At 39.2% G+C, this 24,475-nt stretch overlaps 1 protein-coding gene across 1 annotated transcript; it reads right to left on the bottom strand.

The window, feature by feature from the left end:
* Positions 1 to 5,224: 5,224 nt before the first annotated feature.
* On the bottom strand, positions 5,225 to 23,501 carry LOC308075753 (uncharacterized protein; the record flags this gene model as incomplete). Its single annotated transcript, XM_080415701.1, has 11 exons — positions 5,225 to 5,242; positions 8,704 to 8,756; positions 11,331 to 11,381; positions 11,807 to 11,884; positions 15,238 to 15,288; positions 18,315 to 18,401; positions 19,394 to 19,537; positions 19,956 to 20,210; positions 21,053 to 21,151; positions 22,381 to 22,548; positions 23,438 to 23,501. 11 exons carry the CDS (start codon positions 23,499 to 23,501, stop codon positions 5,225 to 5,227), a joined length of 1,068 nt encoding a protein of 355 aa, XP_080271827.1.
* Positions 23,502 to 24,475: the final 974 nt, after the last annotated feature.

The following is a 24,475-nucleotide window of genomic DNA, read 5'->3' on the forward strand; positions in this document are numbered from 1 at the left end:
AGGAATGCGACAAAAACAAAAAAGAATCCATGGATTCAAGGCTTCATAGGGTGTGCAATTGATAGAAAATAAGTAATTTTTTGGGTGAACTCCTCCTTTAAGTAAAAAAAATTGAAATGTTTCCACCACTATAGAACAGGAAGTCATGTGACAGGATGTTACCATGAACATCATAGATGTGTGTTGTTGTGGTTTAGTTGTGTAACTCAACACAACGCCCCCCCCCCCCCCCTCGTCAAATCTAGTAACAGTGGCTGTTGTTTCCCTTTTTTATGAAGAATAATGTCATTTACAGAAAGAGTTATAGTCTGTACATCGGAAAATGTAATATTAGTTTCCCCAGTAACCAGTAGTATAGCTAATTACTATAACATTGCAGTAATAATATTATATTTAATCTTCCCCAAAAAGTAACTCATTACAATCCTCATGGATTCCTCAGAGTTGGAACGGGTCCATGAACATTGTAACAAGTTACTTTATATTATTAACACTATGTTATGGTAATTAGTTATACCACAATCTATTATAATTATTAACTTGTAGTTATTTTGAAAAGTAATATTTTTACAGTGTTGTCTTGTGTTACTAATAACTTACTGAGGATTTGACTGTGTCTGCTAGTAGTCACACACATTCACACACTAACACTAACCCTGCAAAAATATGACTTTTAAAAAGAGTAAGGAGACATTAATCAGAAGGAAATGGTAGAATCTCTGTACAAATAAACTAATAAAATAAACTAACAATAGTAATGTAATAATGATGATCAATAATGATGAATAATGAAATATGTAGACTCGACATGCAGTGTAGATGTACAGCTATCCACACACACACACACACACACACACACACACACACACACACACACAAAGGCCTTACAGGCCCGGACACGATCTGTAAGAGTCAAAACCACAGAAACACAAGTATGTTTGGTATGTAGGTCATGTGCACTAAAGGCATCAAACGCGCTGGCACCAATAACAACACACACACACACACACACACACACACACACACACACACACACACACACACACACACACACACACACACACACACACACACACACACACACACACACACACACACACACACACAGATATTATAAAGAGCAGACAGCAGGTGGTAGCGTACAAATTTCAAGTGATAAACTTAAGTGACAACTATGAATTATTATTATTTTAGGTCAGGTAGGTTATTGTGGGTCAGCAAAGTCGACCTCCTGGTGGCGCTATAACAGGCCAAAGTGAAAAGAGTGGCATGTCTTCCCCTGCCTTTCACTGCATTAGCTTTCATGATTTGAGGCATTTTGTTCAAAACGAGCCACTCCTGCAAATTTTAGATGCCAATCTTAGCCAATCAGGATGGAATATGAGAAATCAAACAGATCCGTCTTGGTCACATGACTATAGAGAAACTATGTACTGATTTGCATGATGTTTGGACAGAATCTGTAGTAGTATAAAAAAAAATGTTTAGCAAAAATCTGCCTCCTGGTGGAGCTATAACAGGCCTCCACTATATATATCTATAACAGGCCTATGTGAAACATGTGGGGCAGAGGTTCTGCTCTGGCATCCAGGAAGTGTGTGGGGTCAGGCTCACATCCACCGGGCCAACGGTGCCAGAGATGAGCTGTTCACAGACACACACACACACACACACACACACACACACACACACACACACACACACGCACGCACACACACACACACGCACACGGACAGACGGACGGACAGACAGGGTGCAGAACATAGTCTAGGCCACGCCTTCGACAATAAAGAAGAGAGTTTATGAGAAATGAGTCCCACCATACCCCCCCCACCATATCCCCCCCCCCACCATATATCCTCCGTCCTACTGAGTAAAACCACTAAAGCTGTACGAGGGTCTAAATGACACGTGATGCCTGAAGCACAGATACACAGAAAAACCACAGAAATGCACCATCTCTGCACTTACATAACCCACAACCATCACACATGTACACACATATACACAATTCCAAGAAGTGTGTGTGTGTGTGTGTGTGTGTGGGGGGGATATTGCAACATGCATTGTTTTCACTGAACCGAAAAGATCCCCCCTGAGTGACATTATAGAAGAACATAATGTCTCACTGATAACCATCACTGTGTTGATTTAAACATAACAATGAAAATATGATTCATAAACTCTACTGTGTTGGTTTAAACATAACAATGAAAATATGATTCATAAACTCTACTGTGTTGGTTTAAACATAACAATGAAAATATGATTCATAAACTCTACTGTGTTGATTTAAACATAACAATGAAAATATGATTCATAAACTCGACTGTGTTGATTTAAACATAACAATGAAAATATGATTCATAAACTCTACTGTGTTGATTTAAACATAACAATGAAAATATGATTCATAAACTCTACGGTGTTGGTTTAAACATAACAATGAAAATATGATTCATAAACTCTACTGTGTTGATTTAAACATAACAATGAAAATATGATTCATAAACTCGACTGTGTTGGTTTAAACATAACAATGAAAATATGATTCATAAACTCTACTGTGTTGATTTAAACATAACAATGAAAATATGATTCATAAACTCTACTGTGTTGATTTAAACATAACAATGAAAATATGATTCATAAACTCTACTGTGTTGATTTAAACATAACAATGAAAATATGATTCATAAACTCTACTGTGTTGATTTAAACATAACAATGAAAATATGATTCATAAACTCGACTGTGTTGATTTAAACATAACAATGAAAATATGATTCAGGATGTCAGTCCACTTTATTCATGTCATATTTGACAGACATGTACTGACATGTCTGTGGTACATTCACAAAACTAAGCTATTTAAATTAGGACGTCTCTTAGGCCCGAAATATTATGTGGTTTCTTTAATTAATTAAAACAAAACTAATATAATGTCTATTTGATCCATTTATCATCTGGAGAATAGATCCAATATCTGTTTTCTGCAGGGGCGCCGATATGTGTCAGCTCTACTGGGTGCGCTACCTAAATGTTCTGTTTCTGGGCGGATATTTTACTTTTTTGGGGGGGTTTTGTAACTTTAATTTGGATAAATTACCTGCTAGGTGAAGCAAAGCAAAGCAAAGCAAAGCAAAGCAAAGCAAAGCAAAGCAAAGCAAAGTTTGTTGTTTACCCAGGGTGTTGGACTAAGTTAACACTTATTTACAGCCAGACCCTGCATGGAAGCCTTGCTCAAGGGCTATTCAGCGGTGATTCATGATTGATGTGATGAATTGGGGAATCGAACTAGGGACCTTCCGGTATCAAGGCCGCCCCTCTAACCATTAGGCCACCGCTGCCATCATGAAGACAAAGCCTGGAGCCGGCAAAACATAAACAAAAGGGAGCGCGCTGCGAGTACGAGCGTGCGGCTGCGCGCTGTATGAGCGTGTGGCTGCGCGCCGCCCTCGCCCAGGGGGTGCTCGTCATTTCTCTGGGTGCTTTAGCCCCGAGGCACCCGCAGTATCGGCGCCCTTGGTTTTCTGAGTCTTGTAATAATAAATAAACTAAACTAACAATAGACAATGTTTCTCAACACACACAGTACAGCTAGTCAACTGTAAGTGTAAAACACACAGGCTCACACACACACACACACACACACACACACACACACACACACACACACACACACACACACACACACACACACACACACACACACACACACACACACACACACACACACACACACACACACACACACAGGAGTAGTTCACCCAAAAAATGACTTATTTTCTATCAATTGCACACCCCATGAAGCCTTGAATTCATGGATTTGTTTTTGTTGCATTCCTAAGCTAATTATTTGATTCTCGTCTCCTACCGACTAATGTATTCGGTAGGAGACACAAAGTAGATTCTTTGTGTCTCCTACCGGAAATACACACGGTCATCAAATTGTTGGCTTAGAAATGCGACAAAAACAAAAATAAATCCATGGATTCAAGTCTTCATGGGGCGTGCAATTGATAGAAAATAAGTCATTTTTTGGGTGAACTCTTCCTTTAATGCTGTGTCTGCTACCTTAATGATATATTGTCCAGGCTAACAGCTACAACAACACATCTGTGTATTAAATGTAACAGTAAAGTTGACAACCCTGTGTATTTCCTACCCTTCCTCCTCTTTTCATCCACAAGGAGATCCTAAATACATGTTCTGTTCTGTTTTGTTTTTTTGACATGACATGAGTATGAGTTAAATGAACAGGGGGACATGTGTGTGACATGGGGTAACATGGGGTCATACGGTGCAGATTGGGGGTCCAGAGGACTGATGCATCCCTGAAATAAAAATAAAAACTCTCTGTAGGCTGCAGTTGCTCAATAAAACCAGCAGGAGTCATCAGAAAACCATGTAATAGACTGACATCTATTCTAGATAAAGATAAAGCATGATACCATTCATAGTTTTCTTTGGTCTTTAGTGTGTATATCATACAGTAGGTTGTAATAGTGTGTATATCATACAGTAGGTTGTTATAGTGTGTATATCATACAGTAGGTTGTAATAGTGTGTATATCATACAGTAGGTTGTAATAGTGTGTATATCATACAGTAGGTTGTAATAGTGTGTATATCATACAGTAGGTTGTAATAGTGTGTATATCATACAGTAGGTTGTAATAGTGTGTATATCATACAGTAGGTTGTAATAGTGTGTATATCATACAGTAGGTTGTAATAGTGTGTATATCATACAGTAGGTTGTAATAGTGTGTATATCATACAGTAGGTTGTAATAGTGTGTATATCATACAGTAGGTTGTAATAGTGTGTATGTCATACAGTAGGTTGTAATAGTGTGTATATCATACAGTAGGTTGTAATAGTGTGTATATCATACAGTAGGTTGTAATAGTGTGTATATCATACAGTAGGTTGTAATAGTGTGTATATCATACAGTAGGTTGTAATAGTGTGTGTGCACATCATTATGATGTACATACACATATATGATGTGACATATGATTCATACAAAGGTAGACGCCTCCTCTGACTCTGGGGCGTCTGTATCTCGGTAACTACTGGCCAATCACAGCGCGTCTTTTCCGGGACAATGAGGTGCCGGCCAATGAGGTGTCTAGGTTTCTATATCTATGCTGTAGATAGAGGGCAAGCAGTGACCTTGTACCTGTCTGTCTGTCACCTTGAATTCTTCTTCTCTTCTTCACTCAAACATCTCCATCTGTAACAACATAAAAACATTCACACAAACACATTATAACTTCAGTATAAAAGCTTCCAACATGAACTAAATGAAAAGTCCTCTTTGAACCAGTCAAACATTAAGATGTAAATCATGATTATATACATATTGATTATATGTTTCTATCTAGACTGATGAATACAAAGCCTGTAGCCTCTGCAGTCTGCATAATTAACCACAGACTGAACTGAACTGTTTTATATGGACTCTCCTTTACATACATTTCACTTAATTTATTATGCACATTAATCACTTTTTTATGCACTTTATTCTACTTTCTGCTCTAATTCTCTTTCTATCTAATAACTGCATTGATGAGCCTGCTCCACAATTAAGAATGTCACGCATGTCACTTTCATGTGATGTGACAATAAAGATTCTGAAGTTATACAACATCTGTTAATACAGGTTTAATATTTGACAGATCATCAATTTGAATGAAATGTTCACTCAAAGTCCAGGTCAGTTCAAAGTGTTTGATGTTTGTACCACAGTGACACAGTGAGAATTCACAGATTGCAGCAGCAGAGGTTTTTCACAGCAGAGAAGCACAGCTTCACAGACCAGTGATCTTAATGTTATCCTTAGTGTTATTATTATTAATATTGTCATTGTTCTTATTATTGGACATAGTGTATTTGCATGCAACACAACATCTACACACAGAGCAGTGATCTGATTGGCTGCAGGACATTTGGTTGGTTGTTTTCTTAGAAGTGCTGTGGTTAACACTTTGTTGTCATCACTATAGAAACAGACACTTACACAGAACTACTGTTTGTTCTGACACGCACATGAGGGGAGGGGTCCGTGAGAAACTAGATGCAAGGCGGTGTGTGTGTGTGTGTGTGTGTGTGTGTGTGTGTGTGTGTGTGTGCGCGCACGAGTGAGAGTTAAAATGATGCATGTTGGCAAAGTGTTAGTGTGATCAGAAATGTGTTATTTTAATAGTCAATAGTAAAATAATGTTTTCATAATATGGTCTCTTATAGTTATGTGTATACTGTGTGCTTACAGACATTAAACAGTTAACTCATCACTTTTTTTTTTTTTTTAATTTTTATCCCGCGATTTTTGTAACCCATTTTTTTCACCCAGTGCCAATTTCCTAAGTGATCCTGGGCGCTACACCAGCCCTACACCAGTCCCCCACAGTAGGGAGCCCAGGGCCGAGCTCATGCTTCCTTCAGGCATGAGAGCCAACTGACCTTCTTGTCACCTGACAGGGGGGAGTTTCCCTGGTAGGACGTAGCGCGTGGAAGGAACACGTTATTCCAACCAGTTCCCTTCCCCTCCATCAGGCGCCCCGGCTGTCATGGGGGAGGCGGTATAGTGACCAGGATTACTACATGTTTTTGTGAGGGTATTAACTCCCCCTACCCTAGGAGACACGGGGAGAACATGCAAACTCCACACAGAGTAGGCCCTTTCGCCAACCCCACCTAGGGTATGGGCGCTGATGACGCGGAGGAGAAGACACGCCCCCAGCGCCCACAGCGTCCCCCGGCGGGAATCGAACCCAGGACCTTCTAGCTGTGAGGCGACAGCGCTACCGACTGCGCCACCGTGCCTCCTTGATGTTAACTCATCACTTTAATGCAGCAGAGAACAGAGGGAGGTTTTCACACTGAAACCTCAGATCATCCTTTTATAAAATACAACTCCTACACAAACCACTGTTAGTTTACTGTGGTTTACAGAGAAATAACCTCTATAGCTTCTCTGATATGCATGGTATTTATATCCTCTATACAGATACTCTGATATGCATGGTATTTATATCCTCTATACAGATACTCTGATATGCATGGTATTTATATCCTCTATACAGATACTCTGATATGCATGGTATTTATATCCTCTATACAGATACTCTGATATGCATGGTATTTATATCCTCTATACAGATACTCTGATATGCATGGTATTTATATCCTCTATACAGATACTCTGATATGAATGGTATTTATCATATCCTATAGATCAAATCATGCCCCATAACCAGCATCTCATTCTCCGGTCAAAATCTCCCCCTCTCATCCACAGTCACCAACCTGGGTGTGAAAATGGACCCGCACCTCAACTTCAAGGCACATATTAAACACCTGTGTAAAACCTCCTTTTTTCACCTCAGGAACATCTCCACACTCACCCTGCCAGATGCTGAGAAACTCATCCACGCCTTTATCTCCTCCAGGCTGGATTACTGCAATGCACTACTCATCGGGATCCCTAGCAAGAGCCTCCAAAGGCTCCAATACATCCAACAGCGCTGCTAGGGTCCTGATGAGAGTGCGAAAATATGACCATATCACACCCACCCTCCGCTCACTTCACTGGCTCCCCATCTCCTTCAGGACCCAATACAAGATTTCCCTTCTCACCCATCAGTGCATTTACGCCCCCCCCCCCCCCTTACCTCAAAGAACTCCTCACCCCAAAACCCGCCACCCGAAGCCTCCGCTCCAACAACACCAACCTTCTTGTTGTCCCTGACACCAACCTCCGCACCATGGGCGACCGGGCCTTCTGTCACACAGCCCCATGTCTGTGGAATGCCCTCCCAGACCACCTGAGAGCGCCACAGTTCACTGATGCTTTTAAAAATGGACTAAAAACCTACCTTTTTAAAAAAGCATTTTTCCATTTTTCATGGACTTTGTTTGTTTTTCGAACTGAGTTTTAATTTCTAAATTTTGGCCCTTAATTTTGTTTAGCCTAGTTGGGTCTATAGTAATTGTATTGTTGCCTATGCTGTTTTTATGCCTTGCTTTTAATCTGTAGCACTCTGAGATTCGTGAGAATGTAAAGTGCGTTATAAATAAAATGTATTATTATTATTATTATTACACTTATTATTATTATCATTATTATTATTATTATTATTATTATTATTATTATTATTATTATTATTATTATTATTATTATTATTATCCTCTATACAGATACTCTGATATACATGGTATTTATGATAAAGCAGACACACAATGTAACACAATAGAAGGATTGGACAACATTCACACAAACACATTATAAATGTAATATAATGGTTTCTAACATGGACTACATTAGATGTCTTGTCTAAACACAGTCAGACTTTAGAGTAAGTCATGATTATATTTTATAAATATTACAGTAGGATCATTTTGAATGGAACTGTAACAGTGTCCTTCATGTATCAACCTGCAGTGAGACCAGAACATGGTTTATGGTCATTTCAACACAATTCTCAGCATTTATCAATGTGTCATCAAAGTGACATTAGTTTATTGTATCTGATCAGATCATGATACACATGATAGTCAGTGTGGACGTGTGGTGCAGCAATACGTAGACAGAGACTCTGACAGACATCTAAATGTGAAATTATCCTGTAGCTCAATAGTATTTACACAATGAACTACATCATCATATTCAGACTCTCAGGTGGAACCTTATACCAGGTCCAACACTGTCTTAGAACCTCCTCCCCTAGAGAACCCTGCTGGCTCTCCTGGTGTAGAGTTTAAGACTTTACTGACACACTACACTGTCTCTGTATTCTATGATCCTATAGTTTACTGAGACACTACACTGTCTCTGTATTCTATGATCCTATAGTTTACTGAGACACTACACTGTCTCTGTATTCTATGATCCTATAGTTTACTGACACACTACACTGTCTCTCTGCATTCTATGATCCTATAGTTTACTGAGACACTACACTGTCTCTGTATTCTATGATCCTATAGTTTACTGAGACACTACACTGTCTCTGTATTCTATGATCCTATAGTTTACTGAGACACTACACTGTCTCTCTGTATTCTATGATCCTATAGTTTACTGAGACACTACACTGTCTCTGTATTCTATGATCCTATAGTTTATTGAGACACTACACTGTCTCTCTGCATTCTATGATCCTATAGTTTACTGAGACACTACACTGTCTCTGTATTCTATGATCCTATAGTTTACTGAGAGACACCACACTGTCTCTGTATTCTATGATCCTATAGTTTACTGAGACACTACACTGTCTCTCTGTATTCTATGATCCTATAGTTTACTGAGAGACACCACACTGTCTCTGTATTCTATGATCCTATAGTTTACTGAGACACCACACTGTCTCTCTGTATTCTATGATCCTATAGTTTACTGAGACACTATTCTCTCTGTATTCTATGATCCTATAGTTTACTGAGACACTACACTGTCTCTGTATTCTATGATCCTATAGTTTACTGAGACACTACACTGTCTCTGTATTCTATGATCCTATAGTTTACTGAGACACTACACTGTCTCTCTGTATTCTATGATCCTATAGTTTACTGAGACACTACACTGTCTCTGTATTCTATGATCCTATAGTTTACAGAGACACTACAATGTCTCTGTATTCTATGATCCTATAGTTTACTGAGACACTACACTGTCTCTCTGTATTCTATGATCCTATAGTTTACTGAGACACTACACTGTCTCTGTATTCTATGATCCTATAGTTTACTGAGACACTACACTGTCTCTGTGTATTCTGTGTGTGTTTACCTTGTTTATTGTAAGTAGCTCTGGATAAAGTGTCTGATAAATGCCTACATTGTAAATTGATACAGTCCATGGTATCCTGGTAGAGTTCATAGCATTCAGAGTCCATGGCATCCTGCCTGGGTTAGAATCTGACCCGAGGCTCTTTACTGCTTGACCTTTCTCCATCTGTCTCTCCTGCCTTTCCCTGTCTTTCTCCTCTGTCACTATGAAATAAAGGCTTGAAAATGACCTCAACATATCTTTAAAAACAACCCCCTTCTTCTCTGAACACAACACCTTATAGGCTTTAGTCTGGGTGAGTTGAAGCCAGAGGCCCATGTCTGTAGTTATGTACACGTTGGGCCTGATTCACAAGCTGTTATTAAATAGTGACTGTATTCTCCATAAGCACAATCTAACGTGCCATTCACTAAACTTTATTTGTGTGTATCGCGGGTGCACCTTATTTTTGCCTGACAGTCAGGAGTGCGTTCCCGTGTAGATCATCATCCACGCCTCATTTAACACCATAAAAGGCAACCGGGAACTCTGACGTCAGACCATAAACGTCATCACGCTTCAAAATGGACAGATCTACAAGCTTACAACACAGCCGTACGCACCGCCTTGACAACTTGTAGATCAGCTTGTAGAGTCCCTCATGCTGAGAGTTAATAAAGTAAATAAAGCCAAACTCTCACGTGTCATAAGAATAAGAAGTTAAAATACAAAGTTTAACCTCACGACCAAAGGCTAATAAAGTAATGGATATTATATAAGCCCTTTCTACTGAACAATCGCTCACTCACATTTGCAGAGGTAAAAGGATGATGCTGGAATCCACAGATATCCGATCATTTTTATCAGAGCTTTATTGATTACTGAGGGGAATCCGTCCTTTATATGAACATATCCTCCACTGTCCTACATCAGAATTGTAAATGGAGTCATGGACACAGCTAGATGTCTGTAACAGACATACTGTAACACCCAAGGGGCAGAATGTATGGTAAGACTGCATCATGTGATCACTGATGTGGTCAGTAATATAAATTAATAGGGCGATGGAGTTGGCATGAAACTTAAAGCCCAAAAGGCCAAACTGACACAAGCAGAGGGAACTAATAATTCAGCTCTAAATGCGTCAAACTGAAAAGAAAGACAAATCGGTTGAAATTTGCATCCTGTCTATAATTATGCATCCAAGCAATAGATCGTTTGACATCTTTTTTCTTTCTTTCTGTTGACACATTTTGGGCACATAAATATTTTATTTGAGGTTTGGCACTATTGTAATAGATTCTTCATGAAGAATAAGGCATTCTAATGCAAGCTTTGGCCTCGGAGCAAACGTGAGAAAGAGCGGACCATATTCACGGACAACAATAGATTGATGAATCAGACTCAGTGAATAACTTTACGTTCAAAATCTCGGGGCGTAAATCGGGCCCGTTGTTGTGTACATTGTGTTTGTGTAATCGTGTACATTGTGTGTATGTAGTTGTGTACATTGTGTGTATGTAGTTGTCTACATACAGTAACTGACCTGTTTTGATCTTCACCATGGAGTAGACGTCTTGTTCTGCTGGAGTCTGGTCTGGAAACAGAACAACAAAACAAACAGTAAGTGTTACAGCAGTGACTCTGTGGTGACATAATGTAAACACACAATAAGTGTTACAGCAGTGACATTGTGGTGACATAATGTAAACACACAGCTACACACTGTGTGGTCACAGTAGTGTTGTTTATGTGAGGGTTGATAAAAGGAAAGTGTCACACAGATTAATAGTCCATTTCACACAAAAGGTGGCATATAGCAAATGTCATATTATGGACTATTAAACCAACAAAATGTACATTTTCCTGAGTGCAACCCTTTCCTTTTATACATGATAACAGCTGACTGGGACACAGCAGCTCTGACTAGAGCACAGTGGAATATCTTTAAACACATTTAGTGTAGAATAATAATGTAGTGTATTATAGGCTATGTCTATGTGTCACATTGTGTCAGCGTACCTCTCTTCTTCTTGTGTTTCTTCTTCACAGTCACAGCAGCATATGTTACATCTTCACCCTGTCTGTCTGTGCTACAGCCTGACACACACACACACACACACAGCAGCATATGTTACATCTTCACCCTGTCTGTCTGTGCTACAGCCTGACACTGACACACACACACACACACACACACACACACACACACACACACACACACACACACACACACACACACACACACACACACACACACACACACACACACACACACACACACACACACACACACACACACACACACACACGTTTATCATGTGATCAAACTGTTTTATTATCAACTTCCAGAGGCCACTGAGTATCATAACTCATGTGTAGGACAATACTTCATTACATGCTGGTGGCGCTATAACAGGCCAATGTGAAAAGGGTGGCATTTATTTCTCTGCCTAGTGGGAATATATGTGCACAATGTCACTGAATTGCAAGCTGCGTTCATGATTTGAGGCAATTTGTTCAAAACGAAACAATCCTTCAAACTTTGGAAGCCAATCTTAGCCAATCAGGATGGAATATGGGAAATGGGACAGATCCGTGTTGATCACATGACTATAGAGATACTGTGTACCGATTTGTGTGATGTTTGGACAAAATATGTAGGAGTAGTATTAAAAAAACATTTTTTGCCTCCTGGTGGCGCTAGAACAGGCCATTCTGAAAATAAATCTGGTTCTGAATTGTCATCCAGGGAGTGTGTGAGCACAGTTTCACAGTGACCGGGCCAACGGTGCCGGAGATTAGCTGCTCACAGACAGAAGGACACACGGACGGACGGACACACAAACACTGCTTTTTCTTATGGATAAACTAAGTTATGTTGGTGGAGGTCTGTGTTCTACTGCCTTAATCCTACAGTATATCAGTGGTCCTGTTAAGTATGCTACTTTTAAACCACTGCTAACGACACAACACAGGTTTTAAGAATGAGTTTGAGACCAAGAGACAAAGACATACCGTACCTCATCTGAACAATGGGAAGATAATTAGACTATTTCTTTCAACATGTGGAAAAGAACATATATTTGTCTCTTTTGTAACAACTGTGTGTTTTCATGAAGCTGCTTCATAAAGTTAACATGAACACTGCAGCCTCCTGTCATGTGTCACATTCAGCCAAAACACAATACATCATTTTGGGACATAATTACAGGAGCATAGCTTCAGACTTCAAACTAAAGAACTAAACTAAAACTTCAAACTCTGCTACAGAGCTCACTGATGCTCTAATGAAGAAGTCTTTATTACATGCAGGATGCTTTATATGTAATGTAATGTCTACATCAGCAGCAGTTAGTTCAGAACAGACACTGACTGATGTTAGGAACACTGACTATATTTCCTCTATACTGACCTCTCTGCACTGACTACCTGATACATACTGTACACAACTTAGTTTATGGTTGTATTACTTATATGATATTAAACCAGGCTGATCAGTGAGTTTATCTCCATAGTAACTGACCTGGGTTGACCTTCACCATGGAGTAGATGGCTTGATCTGCTGGAGTCTGATCTGAAAATAACATGAGAAACCAGTTCAAACAATGACATAAACACACACAGAAAGACCCTAACTAAACAATACAATACGTGTGTGTGATCACACACACAATACAGGAGATAAGTGTGGTGTAGAAGAATCTTTTATAATATCATGTATTCTGGGGTGTTTGTACCTCTGTTCTTCTTGTGTTGAGCTTTGTTCTTCACCGTCACATCAGCATATGTTACATCTTCACCCTGTCTGTCTGTGCTACAGCCTGACACACACACACACACACAGGGGACTTCATATTTAGAGCCTGTTTCAGTAGTTCAACACCAACACTGTTTGTCTTACATTTCATTGACAGATCACTGGCTGGTTGTCAGTCAGGATGAGGTGTAACACTAGAATGCTTTTAAAGGAGCAGAACATACTGCCATGTGTTATTTTCTCTCTCTCTCTCTCTCTCTCTCTCTCTCTCTCTCTCTCTCTCTCTCTCTCTCTCTCTCTCTCTCTCTCTCTCTCTCTCTCTCTCTCTCTCTCTCTCTCTCTCTCTCTCTCTCTCAGATTCATCAGACTCCACTAATGCCTGGATAAAGTTATGTTCATTTAATATAATATAATATAATATAAGGCCTTTCATTATGTCCTGTATGTACTTCCAGACATCAAACAGTTAACATGGTGAGGCCTGCAGCAGAGACACAAACTGTGTTCTTTCACACATTAAACCCACAATGCAACACATAGGTGACCAGGCAACTTACTGGCACACACAATGGCCCTCATTTATCAACGGAGCGTATAAACCGGCTTATATTTTCCATATATTCGGCCGTACACCAACGTCGAAGTCACATTTATCAACGAATCCTACACAGCCAATCCTGGCGTACATCAGGTCGGAGCTTTGATAAATCTCACGTCTGAAAACGAGCGTCATTTAAATAACACGCCCTTAAATATTCTGCGTCCAACTGCGTCTTTCATGTAATCCGTAGCGGTCCAATCTTTGTCACGTAGGCTTGTAGCCTACATGAATGACATATGATACCAATGAATGGGGTTTGTATATTAATTTATTTAACCCATACCGAGCAATGCACAAGCAGTCATGTAGGATATTCCCCGTGAGACTCGGACGGGCGGCAGTGATCCCGTGCTGCCCCAGTGATCCTGTGATCCCAGTGATCCCGTGCTGCCAAATAGCAGATCTACAAGCTCACAACGCGTCGCGATGCGACCCGTTGTGAGCTTGCAGATCTGCTATTTTAAAATAGCCATGCAGCCAGATCTGCAAGCTTAACCGAATGACTGTTAAAGCAGTTTGTTTAAATTACTTTATAAAATGTTATATTTTCACAGGGATTATTTATTAGTGTAGATATACATTTAGGAGTGGATTATGTGTCCAGATGCCTGTCAGACAGTCAGACAATGCTACTCCGCAGGTCTACAATGGAATAAACGGTCGCAGACAACGTCAACAACTGGTCTCTACCAGACGTGAGATCTCAGCGTACCGTAGGATGAAGCCCACGTCAGGATATATTGATAAATGCCGAAAGGTGCGGTGATCTCGCCATACGCCCATTATTTGGGCTGCACCGCGTTGATAAATGAGGGCCAATGTATTTATGTTTTTTAATAATAATGTATAATTTTCTTCCAGTTGTCCATGTCTCTGACAGCCGTCAGGGAAAGCTCTCATTGAGCCTTGAGTCCCAAAAACATCAGAACTGAACAAATGAGCATCGCAACCGACCTGTGTTGATGTGTTTTTTTGTTACACAAAAGTAACTAGTAATGTAACTAATTACTTTTATAATGCAGTAAGTAGTAAAGTAACTAAGTTACTATTTTAAAGTAACTTGCCCAACACTCATACAGTATAGTAACTGACCTGTGTTGATCTTCACCTTGGAATAGATGTCTTCTCCTGCAGAGCTCTGGTCTGGAAAACACACAGAGGGACTGATTTAGATGATCTATGATGCTGGTCTATAATGATTTAGACCAGGGTGAGCTTGTAGATCGGCTATTTTTTAAACGGAATCCAGATTTTTTTTGTTGTTGCTATTTTTGAATTGGAATCCTGAAAAACAACATTTTTATTTAATTTCAAATGCATTCAGTTATACTTATGTTAACTTTATGAACTTAAATACAAATACATTGGACATAAAAAAAGACAATATAATGTTAATACTAGTCATTAAGCTACTAATACAGACTGAAGTCATTAAAGCGGGTCATGTTTGCATGTTTGGAATCATAACAGCTGAAATCAATTATATATCACTATTCTGCCATATTAACCTTGCATTAAGTGAAGGTGGGGGCTGCATGTATGATTTAGACCTATGATGCCTGGTCTATAATGCAGGTACAGCTGTGTCTGGGTCCATGTCCAATGGATACTAATGGTTAGCTTAGGTTAAAGAGTACGTACAATAAACCACTAACACCAGTGGTAGTTCAGTGCAAAATAAAGGAAAAAACATCAGCTCACATTTCATTTGTAAGATGAATAACTAATATAAATACTACTATAAGTAGGCCTACCTACTATACATTTCTGTAAAGCAATTGTCCATTATTAGATTATTATTAACAAAATGATGTTTTATCATTATAAAACCTCATTCTATAATGAACTTTCTGCTTGTCTGTCCTTGTCAGGAAGTAGAGATATAATGTTTAGGAATTGTGACTATCCAGCATGCGTTATGCTGCAGCAAGTTCACAACATGCCACAAAGCGACGTGTTGTGACCTTGAAGATCGTCTTTTTTCACTGTTGTATGAAGGCGGGTCATTGCCGACATGAGCAGTCATTATCATACATCAGACATCATTATCATACATTGCTGTACAACCCTAGCCAATATAAGTTATCTTTTCTTTGTCTGTGTGTTGAAAAAGAATAGCTAATCGTTTGCTGTGTCATATAAACAACTCCAGCGTTCTCACCAGTTTGACTGAAACTTTCTCTCCCTCTAACTAACCGGGGGGCGGCAGTGGCTCAGGGGTAGAGCGGCCGGATGGGACCCTGAGGTTCCCAGTTGGATCCCGGGCTCCCTCAGAGTTAGTGTAGAAGTGTCCTTGAGCAAGACACTGAACCCATAATTACTCCTGTTGAGCAGGTTGGTGCCTTGCATGGTTTCCTCCTCCATCGGTGTGTGAATGTGTGAATGTAATGCACAATCTATGTAAAGCACTTTGGATAAAAGCGCTATATAAATGCACCATTCACCATTTTAACTCTCGTACTACCCGTCACTCTCCCTCAAATCGTCCAGGTGACATTCTTTTCTTTGTAATCAGTTTTATTTTCTTCACAACAACAACAAAGAGAAGTTTTACGAAGTGAGCCGTTTACTGCTGGCGCTGTGCTCTGATGCAGCTTCCACCCGGCTATCCTTAGACTGTTGAACATGACCACCTGGCGGAGATTGGCTGAGATCTGCGCTCTGAAGAGGAGCACGCCGTTCTAGTTAAAGGACAACTTTGTTTTTTTACAACCAAGGTTTATATTTTAGCTTGTAATTAAAGTAAATAAAAGATGAGTGTTTTTTTTTTCCATTTACTGCTTTCTATAGTTTTAGCAATTTTCGCGATATTTTTTACAGTGGCATTCTGTCCGGTGGCTAAATGTGCCTTTTTTTACACAATAAAAAAGGTCCTGTGGTCTTTGATGGCCAGATGTGAGTTGTTGGGGGCTAGAAGAGCTACTGTAAATAATAATAAAGAAAACACCAGGTTATTGTGTAAAAATTTAGCCACCGGACAGAATGCCCCCGCCCACTGTAAAAAAGATCGCGAAAATTGCTAAAACTATAGAAAGCAGTACATTTAAAAAATGTAACACTCATCTTTTATTTACTTTAATTACGATCTAAAACATAAACCTTGGTTGTAAAAAACCAAAGTTGTCCTTTAAGGCAATAAATTCTACATGGATCAGCCCTTCAGTAACTCTTCTCTTGCCTTCATTATACATATTGAGCGTGACCCGTGGCCGCAGGTCAAATTACAGTATATGAGAGTTTGGGATTGTTGGCTGTTGGCATCTTTATACCTGACAGATGGGGAAATGAAAGGTAATGACAGACTGGACTCTACAATACATCACTACCAGAGGTTTCTCTCTCTGTCAACTCGGCTGTGACTAAATGTTTCCCCGTGGGAAGCAGCACGCCGGCACAGAATGCACAGATAAACAACAGAGCCTCGGAGCTCGGGCTTCCCTTGGTCGTCCGCATGTGTAGGAGTAACATAATGAAATAGCATTAGAATAGCGATACGGCTTGTCATTTTGATGCACTGTATCCAACGTCATTTTCGATTCATTTCCGGTATTATTTTTATAAGTGTTATTTTCAGTGGCCTCAGCGGGTAAGTGCCTGGTGTGTTCTGTTGAACCGGATGGTTTAAAAACCACATCCTGGCCAGCGGGCCTTTTATGATGTACAATATGTTACGTATTCAAACAAATCACAAATTGTTCTCATTTGCTATTCATTTCATGAGGGAGCTCACCAACATTACACATACACACACATACTGTACACACACCAACGTTACACATACTGTACACACACACACCCACCCACATTAAACACACCAACGTTACACATACTGTACACACACACCAACATTACATATACTGTACACACACCAACAAACACAATAAGCTACATGTTCAAACAATGTCCTAAAATGTGTATTTCTTATTCATTTTATAACTATAACTCAAGATTTAATCGTGAGGTTGTGTCCTTGTTTTTGTTTTTATTTAGAAAATATCTAAATATAGGACATAATCTCTGGTATAAATGTTGACTGGTCATAAAGCTTTTGAACACCAGCACAGAGCTGGTGTTCAGTCTCCAGTGCATTGAGAAGCACAGATATGTCCTTACTCACTATTTAAAGAGCACAATAGAGTAAGATGTATATACAGTAAGTGTAACTGTACCTCTCCTCTTCCTGGGTTGAGCTGACTGTTTTATTCTCACATCAGCATACGTTACATCACCTCCATTCTGTCTGTCTGTCCTACTGCCTAACACACACAAACACACACACACACAAACACACACACACACACACACACACACACACACACACACACACACACACACACACACACACACACACACACACACACACACACACACACACACACACACACACAGCTTATAGTACTAATTAAATGACAATAATTACCAAACATTACGAAGGAGGTGCTTTCACTGTCTGTCTGTCTGTCTGTCTGTCTGTCTGTCTGTCTGTCTGTCTGTCTGTCATGAGACCATGATAAACCTTATCATGGGCCTATGATGAGGCTAAAGACTGACCTTTACACTGTAAAGGTCAGTCTTTAGCCTAAGAAGCACTGATTTATTTTTGATGATTTATTGAAAGGTTTTTATCATGGGCCAATGAACAACTGATTAACTGGTCACATTGATTCATTGTTAACCACCACAGGTCATTGAGTGTTACTTGGTTCCTCATATGTAGGATAATGCATCGTTTAGTTTGACTTTATCTCAGTGACAGATCTTTTGTGAAGCACTAGAAATATGTTAAAAATCCAGTCAGGTACTGTCACTGATACCATATCAATCATTTTAACTCTTTTATCTTCAGGGCTGTAAGGATGTCTGTCTGTCCAACACTTTACTCACACCAACATATCTCAAAAACTACTGTCTAGATTTATATGGAAGTTGCCATGTAACGTCATGCTCCCCAGAGGATGCACGCTACTGATTTAGGTGCCAACGTGGTCTTTCCTCTAGATAGCGCCACCATTAGGGCAACATTTCCATTTGCACATACAATATGTTAAATACTAAGTTAACACAAAACGTCACGTTGCTTGTAGATCTGCTATTTTCTGATAAAAGGTTGGGGCCTAGTATAGACCCCTGAGTGACACTGGTTAATTAAGGATAGGCTTACAGTAAGTGGTTCAGTTCAGCTGTTTAACTCAGTCCTTTATCAGGTATAATTATACGTGCGTGCGTGCGTGCGTGCGTGCGTGCGTACCTCTGTATTTCTTCCACAGACACAGACCCAGGATCAGCAGAAGGATACAGACTCCAGCCATCAGAGGGTAGACGTATGGAGACACAGAGGAAGAGGAAGAGGAAGAGGAAGGGTCTGGTTGGTCGTTGTTGGGGGGTGAAGAATCTGAAGCACAATGAGACAATTCTCTTAAACACACATTTATAGGTGTGAATCGCTTATAAATGTCAATCATTCAAATATATATATATATATATATATATATATATATATATATATATATATATATATTAACCACTTTAGCCTTTTCTTTTTAAAATAGGGAAATTAGCAGATCTATGGCGACGTGTTGGGAGCTTGCAGATCTGTTATTTCTGTACATTTTAATAGCCTACTTAAGTATATTTAAAAGCAGGTACTCCAGTACAAACTTCAGTCAAGTTCAAATTTGAACATGCAACTTTCATTTGTAGTGTAGTATTATTTGACCAGGAGTATCTATACTCAGGTGCTGGAGTTAGTTGAGTACTTTGTCCACCACTGCTTTTAAACTCTGTTTATACAGCATTATTACAAAACTCACTTGTCACTTCCATCCAGCTCTCTGGTGACTCTCCATGGCCAGAGATGTGACACTTGTAGAATCCTTCATCAGACTTGTAAACATGGTGGATGGTCATCTGTCCTGTAGACTCTGTTCTGATGAGGGATCCGCCTTTATAGAAACCAGCTGAGAGGTCAGAGGATGGATTACCAGATGTCTTGTCTTTGTACAGGCAGCGGAATGTGACGTTACCTCCCTCTGGCACAGGAAGTACAGGACTCTGTAGGATCACATCTAGAACCAACATGTTGAGTTATGAACATCTATAGAACCAACATGTTGAGTTATGAACATCTATAGAACATGTGATGTTTGATTGCTCCTCAAGCTAATTTAGATAACAACTGTAGTCTTCATTATCCAATCAAAATCAATCACGTCTATCTACTATCTATGTATCTACTACTATATTAGCATAGGGTGAAACATATATATTAACAGAGGTACATATTCATAATTCCACCTACACAGCTGTCATTCAGTCGTGCTGATATACAGTATTAACACAATGAGCTCCAGTGTGATGTTAAAATGTAAACAACATTTCTACTGTAAATGAGAACTCAACATGTCATTTGTTCTTTTTCTTTAGTATCATGTTTCACTCAGCACCCCTGATTCAGGGTTTAAAGGTACATGTCTTTCTCGTAATGTAATAGGCCTACCCATGGATCAATGGTGACACTATATACTGTATAGGACTTATATATATATATAAATAGGAATATGTTTAATTACATTAAAATGATGATCAAATGCTATACTGTCATTGTCTTTGTGAATACATTAACTCATTTTTGCCTGTCATATCAGATGTGTCTGAGGGAGGATAACCTGGCAGATAATCTTGGGTGATAATTAATGTTTCAAACTTAAAACATTATTATTATCCTCTTGACTTGTCAAGGTTTGTCAACAACACATTACTGCTAGACGTAGACAAAATGTAACATCATAAAGGCCTACATGTTGACAGGAATTACCCTTTATACAGTACAGTATGTGTTAACAATGATATGAATTATGTCTGTCTAAGTATCTTTACACTAAACTAGATGTAATTATATTGGTTGTACCAGAGATCTTGATGTTGATGGACCGGCTGCGTTCTGACTCAGACTGACACCAGTAAACTCCATTGTCTGCGTGATACAGGGTCCTGACGCAGAACACTCCTACACAATCACAATGTAAAGAAAGAGGGTTTTCAGTGAAAGGTTATCTATTATATCAAATAGCATCAAATCAAATTACAATGAATTATAACCACCATATGATGTCATTCAGAGGTTCTATACCAGGGGTGATGCAACTTAGATGTTGTAGAGGACCAGTATATTTACTCTCACTCCAGAGGAACACATTATATATACTGTCAGACCTGTTCTCTCTGTATTTTAACTTTTTTTGTAAATTAATGCCGTACTTCGCCATTCTATGTCACACAAAAGTAGCCGATCTACAAGCTCAAAACGCGCCGCAGTGTGACGCGTAGATCTGCTATTTTTGAATTGGAATCCTGAAAAGTAACATTTTTATTTAATTTCAAATGCATTTAGTTATACTTATGTTAACTTTATGAACTTAAATACAAATACATTGGACATAAAAAAGACAATAGAATATTAATACTATTCATTAAGCTACTAATAGAGACTGAAGTAATTAAAGTGGGTCATGTTTGCATGTTTGGAATCATAACAGCTGAAATCAATAATATAATCACTATTCTGATATTAACGCATTAAGTGAAGGTGGGGGCCGCATGTGGCCCCCGGGCCGCTAGTTGCCCATGTATGTTCTATATACAGACTACAATATGATGTCATTCAGAGGTTCAGGTGGGCGGGACCAGAACTTATTTCGGTTGTTCTGCGCCTCCGATATTTTTTGACCAACCAAACTAGTTCGGCTACTGTGATTGGTCAGAAGTTGGTCAGACGCTCAAGATAGGTGTGATATATTATGTTTTGTTTCCGCATTCTGTCAGCAGTTAAGCATCCATCCATCCATCCATCCATCCATCCATCCATCCATCCATCATTCTGTCAACAGTGAAGTGAGTGAAAGGCAGAGATAGTTTAGAAGAGTCGTTGTCTGTACTAGTCTCATGAGCCAACTTCTTTCTAGGAGGTACAAACACTGAAATCTGTGTCTATAGAGACCATTCATAAACACATCCTATGTGTCTATAGAGACCATTCATAAACACATCCTGTCTGTCCTGAACAGAACTGTTCTGCTGCAGCTTCATACTGTATGTGATACTGTATATTGTCCCTGAATCGTAGCATCGTCCATGGATATAGATATGTATCAGATTGTCTTATGAGGGAAAGAAATGCACACTCTGTCTGTCTGTCTGTCTGTCTGTCTGTCTGTCTGTCTGTCCGTCCCTCCATACCTTCAGTAGATCCCCATTCACTGCCACAGGTTCCACCGCCTCCAGTCTTATTGCTCTCTCTTCTCTTCACAGTCCATCCCACTACAGGAAGCTGTTCCTCCTCACAGCTCAGTGAGATGGACTCACTGGGAAAGAAGTCTGATCTGTCAGGACTGACTTTCAGAGACACTGGAAAGAAAGAAAGAAATGTTTCTTATTTTAATACCTTAAACATTTGAATTAATAATTTTCAATGCAATCCTGAGATCCTGACAAATAAACTCTTATTTTTGTCCTTGTTTTGTGTTCGCTGCCAGAAGGTCAAAGACACTCAAAAGTGTGTTTCACCTTTCAGTCTATAACTGTTGAACTGTAGTGTAGGTCAAAGGTCATACAATCAAAATGTATTTAGCCCTGAATTCCTTGTAAAATGACACAACTCACTATTTACACCTAACTAGGGTTCCTTCATGTGATAAACATGTATCATGTATATTACCTGTCAATTAGATATAATCACATTTTGTGAAAGGGGCCTTTTTTATTGACAACAAATCATGTCCGATTTACCACAAATTTGAATCTATTGAATCTATTGAATCTATTGAATCTATCTAATGTTCACATGTTTGTTTGTCCATGATCCATGTTTTAAGTAGGACTTTAAAAGACATAAAGTTAGACTCTCTCTCATGTCAGCAGGTAGATTGTTCCAGATAATACTTCACTGAGCTGGTAGTGATAATGTAATGTATTCTGTGTTAACGTAAGCAATCCTCTCTGGTTGCAGCCCTTGTGTTGATGCCTTTTTATAAATACCTCAGAGGAGGAGGGCATAGAGACCATGTAGTGGTTTATATATACATGGTACATGTTTGTTTAAAAACCTCAACAAAAAATAAAATAAAAATACAGAATAAGATGTCGCAGTGATGATGGTCCAAAGGTGTCTTTTTGTCAGACACCTTCATGTCTCTCTCGTACAGCTGTTCTGCTCTATTCGCTTACGTGTTGAAGTTCTCTAAAGTATTGTCTCACACTACACTACCCATAATGCAAGGCAATGCAGTTGTCTCACCTTCTGGTTGAACAGGACCACAACAGATGAGGAGATACACCACTAGAGACAGACAGACAGACATTATACTATGAGGTGAAAACCAGATCCAGGCAGTAACTACAGATTCTCTCATCAAATCCAGGGTTATTCAAGTTCATGTACATTTAATCAATTCATTTGGTTCAGTTCAGTTGTCATTTAATAATAATAATAAATTCAGTTGTCATTTCATAGTTCAGTTCATTGTAAGTGTTATGAAGTTCATTTCAATAATATTTCACTTTGCAAAGTATATTAATCTATGTTCAGTATCCAACAACTGCTGTCATGACTATCAGACCTAAACGCAGATCAGAGTCAGAGAGTCAAATGAAAGGTATTTATTCACTATAAGTGAAGGGTTTAAGACCATAGAACCATAAGCAATTTATGGTTCTATGTTCCTAATCCCTTCACTAGGTTAAGACCATAGAACCATGACTTATGGTTCTATGGCAGGGGGAAAGGTCATGAGTTACAGACATGGAACACAGAGAAATACGTTGAAAAGGTTTAATAGGATCCCTGACTAATAAGCCAAATATGCCTTCATTATAATTGTCCTCTTTAACTAAAATGTAAAATTAAAAACTGTCACGGACAGTGCGAGGCAGGAGAGTAGAACCCAGAGCAGAACAGACAGGCAGGAGCAGAGCAGCTCAAATGAACATGGATTTATTATACTGATAGGTGAGCAGAATACCAACACAACATGTATAATCTAACATTTCACACAAGGAACTGTATGTCACACAGGGTTAAGTGGACACAGGTGAACACAAGACTAATCAACACAGGGATTGGCTGAGACACAACAGGACAACAGGTGGAGAACATAACTAATCAAAGGGTTGGTGAGAAAAGACAGGAAGCAGTAACTAGGCTAAACAGGAAACACTAGGACATCCCTACATGATAAAAGTATGCAACAGACAGGACAAAAACACCTTCAATATTGTATTTATTTTAGAAATAGCTTTCACTCAATAGGGACAATGCCAGTCGCTATTCATGATG

This window comes from Gymnoscopelus braueri (genome assembly GCF_963280865.1).
Source record: "Gymnoscopelus braueri genome assembly, chromosome: 20".
Classification (NCBI taxonomy): domain Eukaryota; kingdom Metazoa; phylum Chordata; class Actinopteri; order Myctophiformes; family Myctophidae; genus Gymnoscopelus; species Gymnoscopelus braueri.